At 43.5% G+C, this 16749-nt stretch overlaps 1 protein-coding gene across 1 annotated transcript in view; it reads left to right on the top strand.

The window, feature by feature from the left end:
* The window catches only part of PPP6R2 (protein phosphatase 6 regulatory subunit 2), a gene marked incomplete in the record, with an annotated part of 934057 nt that overhangs the window by 528077 nt on the left and 389231 nt on the right, over positions 1-16749 (top strand). The window contains 1 exon segment of the mRNA XM_053716315.1: positions 14294-14463. Coding sequence (XP_053572290.1) covers positions 14294-14463 — 170 coding nt within the window.

Here is a 16749-nt window from a genome sequence, read left to right as displayed (position 1 = left end):
AGAGGTGCCGGGGCTCCCAGAAGCTTTTCCTATACCCAAGCGGGTGGCGGACATTGTTAATAAAGAATGGGAGAGGCCAGGTATTCCTTTCGTCCCTCCCCCCATATTTAAAAAATTGTTTCCTATGGTCGACCCCAGAAAGGACTTATGGCAGACAGTCCCCAAGGTCGAGGGAGCGGTTTCCACTTTAAACAAACGCACCACTATACCCATAGAGGATAGTTGTGCTTTCAAAGATCCTATGGATAAAAAATTAGAAGGTTTGCTTAAAAAGATGTTTGTGCAGCAGGGTTACCTTCTACAACCAATTTCATGCATTGTCCCTGTCGCTACAGCCGCATGTTTCTGGTTCGATGAGCTGATAAAGGCGGTCGATAGTGATTCTCCTCCTTATGAGGAGATTATGGACAGAATCAATGCTCTCAAATTGGCTAATTCTTTCACCCTCGACGCCACTTTGCAATTGGCTAGGTTAGCGGCTAAGAATTCTGGGTTTGCTATTGTGGCGCGCAGAGCGCTTTGGTTGAAATCTTGGTCGGCTGATGCGTCTTCCAAGAACAAGCTACTTAACATTCCTTTCAAGGGGAAAACGCTGTTTGGCCCTGACTTGAAAGAGATTATCTCTGATATCACTGGGGGTAAGGGCCACGCCCTTCCTCAGGATCGGCCTTTCAAGGCAAAAAATAAACCTAATTTTCGTCCCTTTCGTAGAAACGGACCAGCCCAAGGTGCTACGTCCTCTAAGCAAGAGGGTAATACTTCTCAAGCCAAGCCAGCTTGGAGACCAATGCAAGGCTGGAACAAAGGAAAGCAGGCCAAGAAACCTGCCACTGCTACCAAGACTGCATGAAATGTTGGCCCCCGATCCGGGACCGGATCTGGTGGGGGGCAGACTCTCTCTCTTCGCTCAGGCTTGGGCAAGAGATGTTCTGGATCCTTGGGCGCTAGAAATAGTCTCCCAAGGTTATCTTCTGGAATTCAAGGGACTTCCCCCAAGGGGGAGGTTCCACAGGTCTCAGTTGTCTTCAGACCACATAAAAAGACAGGCATTCTTACATTGTGTAGAAGACCTGTTAAAAATGGGAGTGATTCATCCTGTTCCATTAAGAGAACAAGGGATGGGGTTCTACTCCAATCTGTTCATAGTTCCCAAAAAAGAGGGAACGTTCAGACCAATCTTAGATCTCAAGATCTTAAACAAGTTTCTCAAGGTTCCATCGTTCAAGATGGAAACCATTCGAACTATTCTTCCTTCCATCCAGGAAGGTCAATTCATGACCACGGTGGATTTAAAGGATGCGTATCTACATATTCCTATCCACAAGGAACATCATCGGTTCCTAAGGTTCGCATTCCTGGACAAACATTACCAGTTCGTGGCGCTTCCTTTCGGATTGGCCACTGCTCCAAGGATTTTCACAAAGGTACTAGGGTCCCTTCTAGCTGTGCTAAGACCAAGGGGCATTGCTGTAGTACCTTACTTGGACGACATTCTGATTCAGGCGTCGTCCCTTCCTCAAGCAAAGGCTCACACGGACATCGTCCTGGCCTTTCTCAGATCTCACGGATGGAAAGTGAACGTGGAAAAGAGTTCTCTATCCCCGTCAACAAGGGTTCCCTTCTTGGGAACAATTATAGACTCCTTAGAAATGAGGATTTTTCTAACAGAGGCCAGAAAAACAAAACTTCTAGACTCTTGTCGGATACTTCATTCCGTTCCTCTTCCTTCCATAGCTCAGTGCATGGAAGTGATCGGGTTGATGGTAGCGGCAATGGACATAGTTCCTTTTGCGCGCATTCATCTAAGACCATTACAACTGTGCATGCTCAGTCAGTGGAATGGGGACTATACAGACTTGTCTCCGAAGATACAAGTAAATCAGAGGACCAGAGACTCACTCCGTTGGTGGCTGTCCCTGGACAACCTGTCACAAGGGATGACATTCCGCAGACCAGAGTGGGTCATTGTCACGACCGACGCCAGTCTGATGGGCTGGGGCGCGGTCTGGGGATCCCTGAAAGCTCAGGGTCTTTGGTCTCGGGAAGAATCTCTTCTACCGATAAATATTCTGGAACTGAGAGCGATATTCAATGCTCTCAAGGCTTGGCCTCAGCTAGCGAGGGCCAAGTTCATACGGTTTCAATCAGACAACATGACAACTGTTGCGTACATCAACCATCAGGGGGGAACAAGGAGTTCCCTAGCGATGGAAGAAGTGACCAAAATCATTCTATGGGCGGAGTCTCACTCCTGCCACCTGTCTGCTATCCACATCCCAGGAGTGGAAAATTGGGAAGCGGATTTTCTGAGTCGTCAGACATTGCATCCGGGGGAGTGGGAACTCCATCCGGAAATCTTTGCCCAAGTCACTCAGCTGTGGGGCATTCCAGACATGGATCTGATGGCCTCTCGTCAGAACTTCAAAGTTCCTTGCTACGGGTCCAGATCCAGGGATCCCAAGGCGGCTCTAGTGGATGCACTAGTAGCACCTTGGACCTTCAAACTAGCTTATGTGTTCCCGCCCTTTCCTCTCATCCCCAGGCTGGTAGCCAGGATCAATCAGGAGAGGGCGTCGGTGATCTTGATAGCTCCTGCGTGGCCACGCAGGACTTGGTATGCAGATCTGGTGAATATGTCATCGGCTCCACCTTGGAAGCTACCTTTGAGACGAGACCTTCTTGTTCAGGGTCCGTTCGAACATCCGAATCTGGTTTCGCTCCAGCTGACTGCTTGGAGATTGAACGCTTGATTTTATCGAAGCGAGGGTTCTCAGATTCTGTTATCGATACTCTTATTCAGGCCAGAAAGCCTGTAACTAGAAAGATTTACCACAAAATTTGGAAAAAATATATCTGTTGGTGTGAATCTAAAGGATTCCCTTGGGACAAGGTTAAGATTCCTAGGATCCTATCCTTCCTTCAAGAAGGATTGGAAAAAGGATTATCTGCAAGTTCCCTGAAGGGACAGATTTCTGCCTTGTCGGTGTTACTTCACAAAAAACTGGCTGCTGTGCCAGATGTTCAAGCTTTTGTTCAGGCTCTGGTTAGAATTAAGCCTGTTTACAAACCTTTGACTCCTCCTTGGAGTCTCAATTTAGTTCTTTCAGTTCTTCAGGGGGTTCCGTTTGAACCCTTGCATTCCGTTGATATTAAATTATTATCTTGGAAAGTTTTGTTTTTAGTTGCAATTTCTTCTGCCAGAAGAGTTTCAGAATTATCTGCTCTGCAGTGTTCTCCTCCTTATCTGGTGTTCCATGCAGATAAGGTGGTTTTACGTACTAAACCTGGTTTTCTTCCAAAAGTTGTTTCTAACAAAAACATTAACCAGGAGATTATCGTACCTTCTCTGTGTCCGAAACCAGTTTCAAAGAAGGAACGTTTGTTGCACAATTTGGATGTTGTTCGCGCTCTAAAATTCTATTTAGATGCTACAAAGGATTTTAGACAAACATCTTCCTTGTTTGTTGTTTATTCCGGTAAAAGGAGAGGTCAAAAAGCAACTTCTACCTCTCTCTCTTTTTGGATTAAAAGCATCATCAGATTGGCTTACGAGACTGCCGGACGGCAGCCTCCCGAAAGAATCACAGCTCATTCCACTAGGGCTGTGGCTTCCACATGGGCCTTCAAGAACGAGGCTTCTGTTGATCAGATATGTAGGGCAGCGACTTGGTCTTCACTGCACACTTTTACCAAATTTTACAAGTTTGATACTTTTGCTTCTTCTGAGGCTATTTTTGGGAGAAAGGTTTTGCAAGCCGTGGTGCCTTCCATTTAGGTGACCTGATTTGCTCCCTCCCTTCATCCGTGTCCTAAAGCTTTGGTATTGGTTCCCACAAGTAAGGATGACGCCGTGGACCGGACACACCTATGTTGGAGAAAACAGAATTTATGTTTACCTGATAAATTACTTTCTCCAACGGTGTGTCCGGTCCACGGCCCGCCCTGGTTTTTTAATCAGGTCTGATAATTTATTTTCTTTAACTACAGTCACCACGGTACCATATGGTTTCTCCTATGCAAATATTCCTCCTTAACGTCGGTCGAATGACTGGGGTAGGCGGAGCCTAGGAGGGATCATGTGACCAGCTTTGCTGGGCTCTTTGCCATTTCCTGTTGGGGAGGAGAATATCCCACAAGTAAGGATGACGCCGTGGACCGGACACACCGTTGGAGAAAGTAATTTATCAGGTAAACATAAATTCTGTTTTTAATTTTTCTGTTTTCATTCAGATTATTTTCTGAGGATGCGGAATCTCATATGATTCACTTGCTCTTCAGGACATAGTTAGAGGATCTTTTTTTCGAAAGCTCTTGATTCCTCACACAAGGGTCACCTTTTTTAGGTTTCCAGAAAGTTTGTGTCACTGTCTTTGTCTCTATCAGACAAGGGATAATTCTATTGGGTTCCGTCTGTCGGTACCTTTAGTCTCTATTATTTCCTTCAGTTGCTATATATGCATAGAAGTTTTAGGTCTTATGGCATTGGATTCAATTCCCTTTGCTCATTTTCACTAGAAAGAACCTTTCCAGTCTTTTATGAGTGTTGTTTCTTCTAGAATATGGTTGGAGGATCAATTTACCAATCAGTTTGTTGATTCCTCAGACAAGGGTAACCTTTTTTAGGTTTCCTGATAGATTCAGTATCCTTGACTCAAAACCTTCAGTCTCAATCTTTCCCTTCGGTAGCCTTATGCATGGAAATTCTAGGTCTTGTGACTGCTGCATTGGACGCGGTTCCCTTTGCTCGTTTTCACATGCGACCTCTTCAGCTCTGTATGCTGAACCAGTGGTGCAGGGATTATACAAAGATATCTCAATTAATATCTTTAAAACAGATTGTTCGACACTTTCTGACGTGGTGGACAGACCACCATCGTTTAATTCAGGGGGCTTCTTTTGTTCTTCCAACCTGGACTGTGATCTCAACAGATGAAAGTCTGACAGGTTGGGGAGCTGTATGGGGGTCTCTGACAGCACAAGGGGTTTGGGAATCTCAGGAGGTGAGATTACCAATCAATATTTTGGAACTCCGTGCAATTTTCAGAGCTCTTCAGTCATGGCCTCTTCTAAAGAGAGAGTCGTTCATTTGTTTTCAGACGGACAATGTCACAACTGTGACATATGTCAATCATCAAGGAGGGACTCACAGTCCTCTGGCTATGAAAGAAGTATTTCGAATTCTGGTTTGGGCGGAATCCAGCTCCTGTCTAATTTCTGTGGTTCATATCCCAGGTATAGACAATTGGGAAGCAAATTATCTCAGTGACCAAACGTTACATCCCGGCGAATGGTCTCTTCACCCAGAGGTATTTCTTCAGATTGTTCAAATGTGGGGACTTCCAGAAATAGATCTGATGGCTTCTCATCTAAACAAGAAGCTTCCCAGGTATCTGTCCAGATCCAGGGATCCTCAGGTGGAGGCAGTGGATGCATTGTCACTTCCTTGGAAATATCATCCTGCCTATATCTTTCTATCTCTAGTTCTTCTTCCAAGAGTAATTTCCAAGATTCTAAAGGGTGCTCGTCTGTTCTGCTGGTGGCTCCAGCATGGCCTCACAGGTTTTGGTATGCGGATCTTGTCCGGATGGCCACTTGCCAACCGTGGACCCTTCCGTTAAGACCAGACCTTCTATCACAAGGTCCTTTTTTCCATCAGGATCTCAAATCCTTAAATTTGAAGGTATAGAGATTGAACGCTTGATTCTCAGTCATAGAGGTTTCTCTGATTAATGCTATGTTACAGGTTCGTAAATCTGTATCTAGGAAGATATATTATCGAGTCTGGAAGGTTTACATTTCTTGGTGTTTTTCTCATCATTTTTCTGGGCATTCTTTTAGAATTCCTAGATTTTTACAGTTTCTTCAGGATGGTTTGGATAAAGGTTTGTCTGCAAGTTCCTTGATGGACAAATCTCTGCTCTTTCTGTTCTTTTTTACAGAAAGATTACTAGTCTTCCTGTTATTCATTGTTTTGTACAAGCTTTGGTTCGTATAAAACCTGTTATTAAGTCAATTTCTCCTCCTTGGAGTTTGAATTTGGTTCTGGGGGCTCTTCAAGCTCTTCCGTTTGAACCTATGCATTTGCTGGACATTAAATTACTTTCTTGGAAAGTTTGGTTTCTTTTGGCCATCTCTTCTGCTAGAAGAGTTTCTGAATTATCTGCTCTTTCTTGTGAGTCTCCTTTTCTGATTTTTCATCAGGATAAGGCGGTGTTGCGAACTTCTTTTATATTCTTACCTAAGGTTGTGAATTCTAACAACATTAGTAGAGAAATTGTGGTTCCTTCATTGTGTCCTAATCCTAAGAATTCTAAGGAGAGATCATTGCATTCTTTGGATGTAGTTAGAGCTTTGAAATATTATGTTGAAGCTACTAAGAATTTCCGAAAGACTTCTAGTCTATTTGTTATCTTTTCCGGTTCTAGGAAAGGTCAGAAGGCCTCTGCCGTTTCTTTGGCATCTTGGTTGAAATCTTTAATTCATCATGGGTCAAACTCCGCCTCAAAGGATTACAGCTCATTCTACTAGGTCAGTTTCTACTTCCTGGGCGTTTAGGAATGAAGCTTTGGTTGATCAGAATTGCAAAGCAACAACTTGGTCTTCTTTGCATACTTATACTAAATTCTACCATTTTGATGTGTTTTCTTCTTCTGAAGCAGTTTTTGGTAGAAAAGTTCTTCAGGCAGCTGTTTCAGTCTGATTCTTCTGCTTATAATTTCAGTTTTTTTCATTATAAGATTTAAACTTTATTTTGGGTGTGGATTATTTTCAGCGGAATTGGCTGTCTTTATTTTATCCCTCCCTCTCTAGTGACTCTTGCGTGGAAGTTACACATCTTGGGTATCTGCTATCCCATACGTCACTAGCTCATGGACTCTTGCTAATTACATGAAAGAAAACCTAATTTATGTAAGAACTTACCTGATAAATTCATTTCTTTCATATTAGCAAGAGTCCATGAGGCCCACCCTTTTTGTGGTGGTTATGATTTTTTTGTATAAAGCACAATTATTCCAATTCCTTTTTTTTATGCTTTCACACTTTTTTCTTATCACCCCACTTCTTGGCTATGCGTTAAACTGATTTGTGGGTGTGGTGAGAGGTGTATTTATAGGCATTTTGAGGTTTGGGAAACTTTGCCCCTCCTGGTAGGAATGTATATCCCATAGATCACTAGCTCATGGACTCTTGCTAATATGAAAGAAATGAATTTATCAGGTAAGTTCTTACATAAATTATGTTTTTGTGATTATTGGATAAAAACCAATTTGACCAAATCCTGTGTGTTTAAATACTGTATGTATGTGGATTATGTTTGTGTTTTTGCTTTTAAATTACCAAATAAAGGTTATATTTTAAAAATCCCTGCGCACTTCCTCCCCTAGGATACCCTGATTTTGTCCAACCTTTTGCCACCTTTGGTTAGCGAAAGAGTGCTATTCAGGTGTACAATTTATCAATCTTCGGATTGATTTTGTTTGTTTCTTTAAACCAGTACACAGCACCTCAGCCATTCTGTAATATAGTGAATCTGGACTATAAACACAAACCTGTGTATATTTTATTTACAAATCCAGAGATTAATAGGCTACCCTAATTTCCAAATCTCAGCAGTGCCATTAGTACTTTGTTTTTTATTTATTTAAGGTAAGCCTGATTAGTGATTTAATAACGACTTTTATCATGCTTGCTGTAAAAGGTAATATTCTTATTACTTTCTCACATTACTGAAAAAATAACGTTTGCTTGAAGTGTTAAAACGTTTTTTTTAATAAATATTGGTGATAAAACTTTATTGGGGCCCAGTTATTTCCACATGGCTGGCTAGATTTTGCCTAGGGATATTTTTGTTAGGCCCTCTCACTGTGAATACAGGGTGGGAGGGGCCTATTTTCGCGCCTAAATGCGCATTAGATTTTACAGCTTGAGACATCCAGTTTCCCTGAAGGAGTCCCCTGAACACTTAGGACCTCTCTAATGGGTTTTTGTGCCTTTCAAAGTCGTCATATGGGCAGGTAGGGCGACAGCAGAGCTGTGGCAGTTTGTTGTGACAGTTGAAAAAACGTTTATCGTTTTTTTAATCTGGTTTTGAAACTAAGGGGTTAATCATCCATTTGCAAGTGGGTGCAATGCTCTGTTAGTCTATTATACACACTGTAAAAATTTCGTAAGATTTACTGCTTTTTATCACTGTTTTTCAATTTCTGACAAAATTTGTTTCTCTTAAAGGCACAGTACGGTTTTTATTTTTTTCTTGTTTACATTTATCAAAGTGTTTTCCAAGCTTGCTGGTCTCATTGCTAGTCTGTTTAAACATGTCTGACATAGAGGAAACTCCTTGTTCATTATGTTTAGAAGCCATTGTGGAACCCCCTCTTAGAATGTGTACCAAATGTACTGATTTTACTTTGTTATAAAGATCATATTCTGTCTTTAAAAGATTTATCACCAGAGGAAACTGACAAGGGGGAAGTTATGCCGACTAAATCGCCCCACGTGTCAGAACCTTTGACTCCCGCTCAAGAGGCGCCAAGTACATCTAGCGCGCCCATGGCGTTTAATTTACAAGACATGGCGGCAGTTATGGATCATACCCTTACAGCGGTATTGTCCAAACTACCAGGGTTACAAGGAAAGCGAGACAGCTCTGGGGCTAGAAAAAATACAGAGCACTCTGACGCTTTAGTAGCTATGTCTGATATCCCCTCACAATATGCAGAAGCTGAGGCAGGAGAGCTTCTTTCTGTGGGTGATTTTTCTGACTCAGGGAAGATGCTTCAACCTTTTTCTGATATGTCAACATTTAAATTTAAGCTTGAACACCTCTGCGTGTTGCTCAGGGAGGTTTTAGCTACTCTGGATGACACTGACACCATTATAGTGCCAGAGAAATTGTGTAGATTGGATAAATACTATGCAGTGCCTGTTTACACTGATGTTTTTCCAATACCTAAAAGGTTTTCAGAAATTATTACTAAGGAATGGGATAGACCAGGTGTACCGTTCTCTCCCCCTCCTGTTTTTAAGAAAATGTTTCCAATAGATGCCGCTACACGGGACTTATGGCAAACGATCCCTAAGGTGGAGGGAGCAGTTTCTACCCTAGCTAAGTGTACAACTATCCCCGTCGAGGACAGTTGTGCTTTCCTAGATCCAATGGATAAAAAGTTAGAGGGTTACCTTAAGAAAATGTTTATTCAACAAGGTTTTATTCTCCAGCCTCTTGCATGCATTGCTCCGGTCACTGCTGCCGCGGCCTTCTGGTTTGAGTCTCTGGAAGAGGCCTTACAGGTAGAAACTCCACTGGATGATATACTTGACAAGCTTAAAGCGCTTAAGCTAGCCAATTCATTTGTTTCTGACGCCGTTGTTCATTTAACTAAACTAACGGCTAAGAACTCAGGTTTTGCTATTCAGGCGCGTAGGGCGCTATGGCTTAAATCCTGGTCAGCTGACGTTACTTCAAAGTCTAAGCTTCTCAATATTCCCTTCAAGGGGCAGACCCTATTCGGGCCTGGACTGAAGGAGATCATTTCTGATATTACTGGAGGAAAAGGTCATGCCCTTCCTCAGGATAGGTCTAACAAATTAAGGACCAAACAAACAAATTTTCATGCCTTTCGAAACTTTAAGACTAACGCGGCATCATATTCCTCCAATACAAAACAAGAGGGACATTTTGCCCAGTCCAAGCCGGTCTGGAGACCTAACCAGGCTTGGAACAAAGGTAAACAGGCCAAGAAGCCTGCTGCTGCCTCTAAGACAGCATGAAAGATTGGCCCTCGATCCGGTAACGGATCTAGTAGGGGGCAGACTTTCTCTCTTCGCCCAGGCTTGGGCAAGAGATGTCCAGGATCCCTGGGCGTTGGAAATTGTGTCCCAGGGATATCTTCTGGACTTCAAAGCTTCTTCCCCAAAAGGAAGATTTCACCTTTCACAATTATCTGCAGACCAGATAAAGAGAGAGGCATTCTTACATTGTGTTCAAGACTTCCTAGTTATGGGAGTGATCCACCCAGTTCCAAGGGAGGAACAGGGGCAAGGATTCTATTCAAATCTATTTGTGGTTCCCAAGAAAGAGGGAACCTTCAGACCAATCTTAGATCTCAAGATACTAAACAAATTTCTCAGGGTCCCATCTTTCAAGATGGAGACTATTCGAACCATCCTACCTATGATCCAGGAGGGTCAATACATGACTACCGTGGACTTAAAGGATGCTTATCTTCATATTCCGATACACAAAGATCATCATCGGTTTCTCAGGTTCGCCTTCCTAGACAGGCATTACCAGTTTGTGGCTCTTCCCTTTGGGTTAGCTACGGCACCAAGAATCTTTACGAAGGTTCTGGGGTCACTTCTGGCGGTCCAAAGGCCGCGGGGCATAGCAGTAGCCCCTTACTTAGACGACATTCTGATACAGGCGTCGAATTTCCAAATTGCCAAGTCCCATACGGACATTGTTCTGGCACTCCTGAGGTCTCATGGGTGGAAAGTGAACGAAAAGAAGAGTTCTCTATCCCCTCTCACAAGAGTTTCCTTCCTACGAACTCTGATAGATTCTGTAAAAATGAAGATTTACCTGACAGAGGCCAGGTTGTCAAAACTTCTAAATTCCTGCCGTGTTCTTTATTCTACTTCTCGCCCTTCAGTGGCTCAGTGTATGGAAGTAATCGGCTTAATGGTAGCGCAATGGACATAGTGCCGTTTGCCCGCCTACATCTCAGACTGCTGCAACTCTGCATGCTCAGTCAGTGGAATGGGGATTACACAGATTTGTCCCCTCTACTAAATCTGGATCAAGAGACCAAGGATTCTCTTCTCTGGTGGCTATCTCGAGTCCATATGTCCAAAGGTATGACCTTCCGCAGGCCAGATTGGACAATAGTAACAACAGATGCCAGCCTTCTGGGCTGGGGGGCAGTCTTGAACTCTCTGAAGGCTCAGGGGTCATGGACTCAGGAGGAGGCTCTCCTTCCGATAAACATTCTGGAACTAAGAGCGATATTCAATGCTCTTCAGGCTTGGCCTCAGCTAGCAACAGTGAGGTTCATCAGATTTCAGTCGGACAACATCACGACTGTAGCTTATATCAACCATCAAGGGGGAACAAGGAGTTCCCTAGCGATGTTGGAGGTTTCAAAGATAATTCGTTGGGCAGAGATTCACTCTTGCCACCTATCAGCTATCCATATCCCAGGAGTAGAGAACTGGGAGGCGGATTTTCTAAGTCGACAGACTTTTCATCCGGGGGAGTGGGAGCTCCATCCGGAGGTGTTTGCACAGTTGATTCAACGTTGGGGCAAACCAGAACTGGATCTCATGGCGTCTCACCAGAACGCCAAGCTTCCTTGTTACGGATCCAGGTCCAGGGATCCCAGGGCAGCGCTGATAGTTGCTCTAGCAGCTCCTTGGTCCTTCAACCTGGCTTATGTGTTTCCACCGTTTCCTCTGCTCCCTCGTCTGATTGCCAAGGTCAAGCAGGAGATTTTGATAGCACCTGTGTGGCCACGCAGGACTTGGTATGCAGATCTGGTGGACATGTCATCCTTTCCACCATGGACTCTGCCTCTGAGACAGGACCTTCTACTTCACGGTCCTTTAAACCATCCAAATCTAATTTCTCTGCGGCTGACTGCTTGGAGATTGAACACTTGATTTTATCAAAGCGTGGTTTCTCTGAGTCGGTCATTGATACCTTAATACAGGCACGAAAGCCTGTCACCAGGAAAATATATCATAAGATATGGTGTAAATATCTTCATTGGTGTGAATCCAAGGATTACTCATGGAGTAAGGTCAGGATTCCTAGGATATTATCTTTTCTCCAAGATGGATTGGAGAAGGGTTTGTCAGCGAGTTCCTTTAAAGGGACAGATTTCTGCTCGGTCTATTCTTTTGCACAAACGTCTGGCTGAGGTTCCAGACGTGCAGGCGTTTTGTCAGGCTTTAGCCAGAATTAAGCCTGTGTTTAAACCTGTTGCTCCGCCTTGGAGTTTACATTTAGTTCTTAAGGTTCTTCAAGGGGTTCCATTTGAACCTTTGCATTCCATAGATATTAAGCTCTTATCTTGGAAAGTTTTGTTTTTAGTAGCTATCTCCTCGGCTCGAAGAGTTTCGGAGTTATCTGCTTTACAATGCGATTCTCCTTATCTCATTTTTCATTCAGATAAGGTAGTGTTACGTACCAAACCTGGTTTTCTACCTAAGGTGGTATCTAATAAAAATATCAGTCAGGAGATTGTTGTACCGTTACTGTGTCCTAATCCTTCTTCAAAGAAGGAACGTCTTTTACACAATGTTGACGTGGTTCGTGCTTTAAAGATTTATTTACAAGCTACTAAAGATTTTCGTCAAACATCTACATTGTTTGTTGTCTACTCTGGACAGAGGAGAGGCCAAAAGGCTTCGGCAACTTCACTTTCTTTTTGGCCAAGGAGTATAATACGCTTAGCTTATGAGACTGCTGGCCAGCAGCCTCCAGAAAGGATTACAGCTCATTCTACTAGGCGGTAGCTTCCACATGGGCTTTTAAGAATGAGGCTTCTGTTGAACAGATTTGTAAGGCGGCGATTTGGTCTTCGCTTCATACTTTTTCAAAATTCTATAAATTTGTTACTTTTGCTTCTTCGGAGGCTATTTTTGGGAGAAAGGTTTTGCAGGCAGTGGTGCCTTCCGTTTAAGCACCTGCCTTGTCCCTCCCTTCATCCGTGTCCTTTAGCTTTGGTATTGGTATCCCACAAGTAATGGATGATCCGTGGACTGGATACACCTTACAAGAGAAAACAAAATTTATGCTTACCTGATAAATTTATTTCTCTTGTGGTGTATCCAGTCCACGGCCCGCCCTGTCATTTTAAGGCAGGTGTGTTTTATTTTTAAACTACAGTCACCACTGCACCCCTATGGTTTCTCCTTTCTCTTGCTTGTCTTCGGTCGAATGACTGGGGGTGGCAGTTAGGGGAGGAGCTATATAGACAGCTCTGCTGTGGGTGATCCTCTTGCAGCTTCCTGTTGGGAAGGAGAATATCCCACAAGTAATGGATGATCCGTGGACTGGATACACCACAAGAGAAATAAATTTATCAGGTAAGCATAAATTTTGTTTTTTTTTAAAACTTATTTTCTGTAGCATAGTGTGCCCCCCCCCCCCCCACCCGCAATCTTTAGTTAGGGGGCCCCTAGATCCCATTTTCTGTAGTGTAGCTGCCCCACCCCTCCCTTTCCCTTTTTTTATTTTTTTTATTTTCTGTAGCGTAGGGCCCCTCTCGCCCCCCCTTCTGGGCCACCCTCCCGCCCACACCTCCCGCCGGCACCAACAGAAGATGGTTACAGCTGGTGACACACACTGTGTCAACGTCTGTAAAGATCATGCATCGGCCCTCATATGGAGGCAGAGCACCAATCGCGCTCCGGCTCTATATGCGGCAGATGCCTGAAGCTTTAAGAGCTCCAGCTCTCGGCTGTAACTTAACAGCTGAGAGTGCTGGAGCTTCCTGAAGCTAGTAGTTAATACTGTATTGATGTGTTTGTTTTTTGTTTTGTTTTTTTTTGCTAAATTGTAATTTGAGTTTTACTTTAAGATTTACCATATAATAAATCTTAAATGGTGGCAGATTAGAGAGAGTTTACTGTGGGTGGTATTAAAGTCACAGGCTTGCCTGTAGGGACTAGGCTGTGACAAATTGGTTAAGGTGGAAATGGTCTGTTAAAGGGATAGTAAAGGGATTCAGATAGGGCATGTCATTTTAAACGATTTTCCAATTTACTTTTATCAAATTTGCTTTCTCTTTATTTTCTTAGTTGAAAGCTAAACGATCACACATGTTAGCAATAAATAACTGAAAAGTGCACCATCTAAAACCTCAATCATAAAGTCCCAGTACATTTAATGACACTACTAGAATACATGTTCTCTCCATTCAGGGCTGCCCTTCAAACTGCCTGGTAACCGTGTACATCTATAAAACCACAAAGAAAAGCAGTAACTTTCAATGAATAACACAGATAAGATCTAAGATTCTACTCGCTGATCTAGTGCTTACCGCGTCATCCGGGACCTCTGAGCTCCCCACAGAAACACTACGCCGTAGGCTCCCATCTTCAGTGGGAACATATATAAATGGTTGGGTGAAGCACATTCCACAGATATGGAACATTTCTGGTGTAGGAGCCATAGTCTGTGATATTACATCTAGATATAGGATTTGAGTGTCTTTTCTGAAGAATTGCTTTCTAATGTGTATTCATCTTTCTTTATTTGCAAGTCTGTGACTGATTTTGCTTGTTCCAGGTTTGGCGTGTCCCAGTCATCTGAGGATTCCATGCAAAGTGATTTGGAGAACGGGGAGCCATCAGGTAGCCCAGTGTCGGAAGAGGAAGGTCAGAACTCAGAAATGCCACTGGCTATTAGTCCCATCAACAGTAGCCCCCACACACCGAGGGACGGCATCACTCCTGACGGTGAGACAGGTAGGCAACTAGCCTTAGCTACTAACAGTCTGTATCACTAAACGGTAACAGTTATAAAAAAAGTAAAGCTTTCTGTAGTGTAGTTCTGTCATCCCAAAGAAAAATAAGACACTGTAAGCCGACATCTAGTACCAGTCATTAACTCCAGAAAGTGATACACTGGTACACACATCAAGTCCGAAAATACTGTTGTAGCTTCCATACCCAGCATTGTGTTTAGTGACTGTGCCAGAAGCATAAAGCTTATTTTCTTCTTAAATGGAAAGACTCCACAGCTGCATTCATTACTTTTGGGAAATAACCTGGCCACCAGGAGGAGGCAAAGACACCCCAGCCAAAGGCTTAAATACTCCTCCCACTTCCCCTCATTCCCCTCTCATCCTTTGCCTTGCCTCCCAGGAGGTAGGCAGAGTAGTTTCAGATTTTCATTTCTTTCTAATGACACAATGAGTCCACAGATCATCTAATTACTATTGGGAATATCACTCCTGCCCAGCAGGAGGCGGCAAAAAGCACCACAGCCAAGCTGTTAAATATCACCTCCCTTCCCTCCCACCCCAGTCATTCTCTTTGCCTACGTTAGAGCAAGGAAGTGGTAAAGTTAGGTGTTAGAAAAAGATTCTTCAATCAAGAGTTTATTATTTAAGTAGTGCAAGATTGTGCTGCTTTGTTCTAGGGTGTAGCCGTAGTCCATATCAGTCTCTTCAGTAGAGCAGTGGTGGCTTTAGAGCAATGGGAACTTGTGGGACATAATACTCTCTGCGCCTGCCATATACTGATGCTGCCCTAACTCTGAAAGCCTGAGTAAAATTACTCAGTCTTTTTTCTGTTTTCACAGGTCCATATGAGGGAGAGGACCTCTCAAACCTGGGAGCTGCCTTGCTGTCGGACAGATTAGGAGGTAAGTGCCGACTTTATTTTCTGGGGTTACAGAAGAGACTCTGAATAAGGGGCACTTTATTTCATATGGGTCACATACAAAGGCTCAGTGGAGTTTGGGCTCTTTAGTGTGGACAGCTTCGACGCAGGCACTGGGGCTAGAAAATATTTAAGGCATTGTTGGTGGTTCCATACTCCCGGCTGTTTCACTTATTAAAAATATGCCGACCGGGAGAAGACTTTTTGTGACGCCCACGATGGGCGGACCTAAAGGGGGCGGCAATTTGCGTTGCGTGCCTTTTTCCCCTTCCTGTTGATCGGAAGGGGAAGCAGTGCAGCATCTGTTTCCATTACGCATAGTCTCTATTATTTTATACGTGTTTTATGAACGGAGTCCGGTTTCTTTCATCTCCTACTGAGTTCCGGATCTGTCACTAGAGACTCGGCTTCTGCTCAGAGAGAGCCAGTGTCATCAGGCAGGTAGGCACCTCAGCAAAGCAGCTGAGGTGTAGAGGTGATCTGCAGTATTGTTTAGGTTTACTGTCATTTCTGCAGATAAAAAATAAGTTACCGTTTAAAATTTAAAGTGACAGTAACGTTTTTTTTTCTGTTTTAAATTTTGTTTTAAAAACTTTTTATTTGATATTTGAACGCATTGTGAGTCAGAATGGACCAAGAGGCTTTGCAAAATGTTACTTGTTCTTTGTGTTTTAATGCCAATGTGGACCCACCAATCCCTTTCTGTTCCTCATGCATTGAGAGAACTTTAAATTACAGGGATAGACTTTTTTTCTGAGCCAACATTTTCCAAGGAGGATGCTGTTCAGGAGTCTAATGACAATGTTCAGTTTATGCTGCAGCTTTCTCCTCAAGCGTCCCAACTTTTACCGCCCTCACATGCAGTGCCCTGCGCTTCCTCTCTAACTCTCCCTGGAGTTATGTTGCAAGACATCGCTTCTCTCATGTCCTCTGCGGTTTCTGATGCATTATCTGCCTTTCCCATGCTGCAGGGGAAGCGCAAGAGGAAAGTAGACATTCAGTAGGTGAGGTTACTGACGCAGTTGTTGCTATTTCGGATACCCCATCCCAGAAGCCTGAGGAGGAGGATCCTTCGGGAGCATCTGAGTGTGAAATCTCATACTCTGACAGTGTAATTCCCCCTGCTGATACTGAAGTTGTATCCTTCAGGTTTAAGCTTGAGCACCTCCGTCTGTTACTTAAGGAGGTTTTAGCTACATTAGACGACAGCAACAGTATAGTCATAGTTAATCCGAAGAAATCCAGTAAGCTAAACAAATATTTTGAGGTACCTTCCTCGGTAGAGGTTTTTCCTGTACCAGACCGAGCTTCTGAAATCATTGCTAAGGAGTGGGAGAGACCGGGTATCCCTTTTTCCCC

This window comes from Bombina bombina, chromosome 6 (assembly GCF_027579735.1).
Source record: "Bombina bombina isolate aBomBom1 chromosome 6, aBomBom1.pri, whole genome shotgun sequence".
Lineage (NCBI taxonomy): Eukaryota > Metazoa > Chordata > Amphibia > Anura > Bombinatoridae > Bombina > Bombina bombina.
Note: the sequence above shows the minus strand (reverse complement) of the source record. Positions and strands in the feature narration are given on the sequence as shown.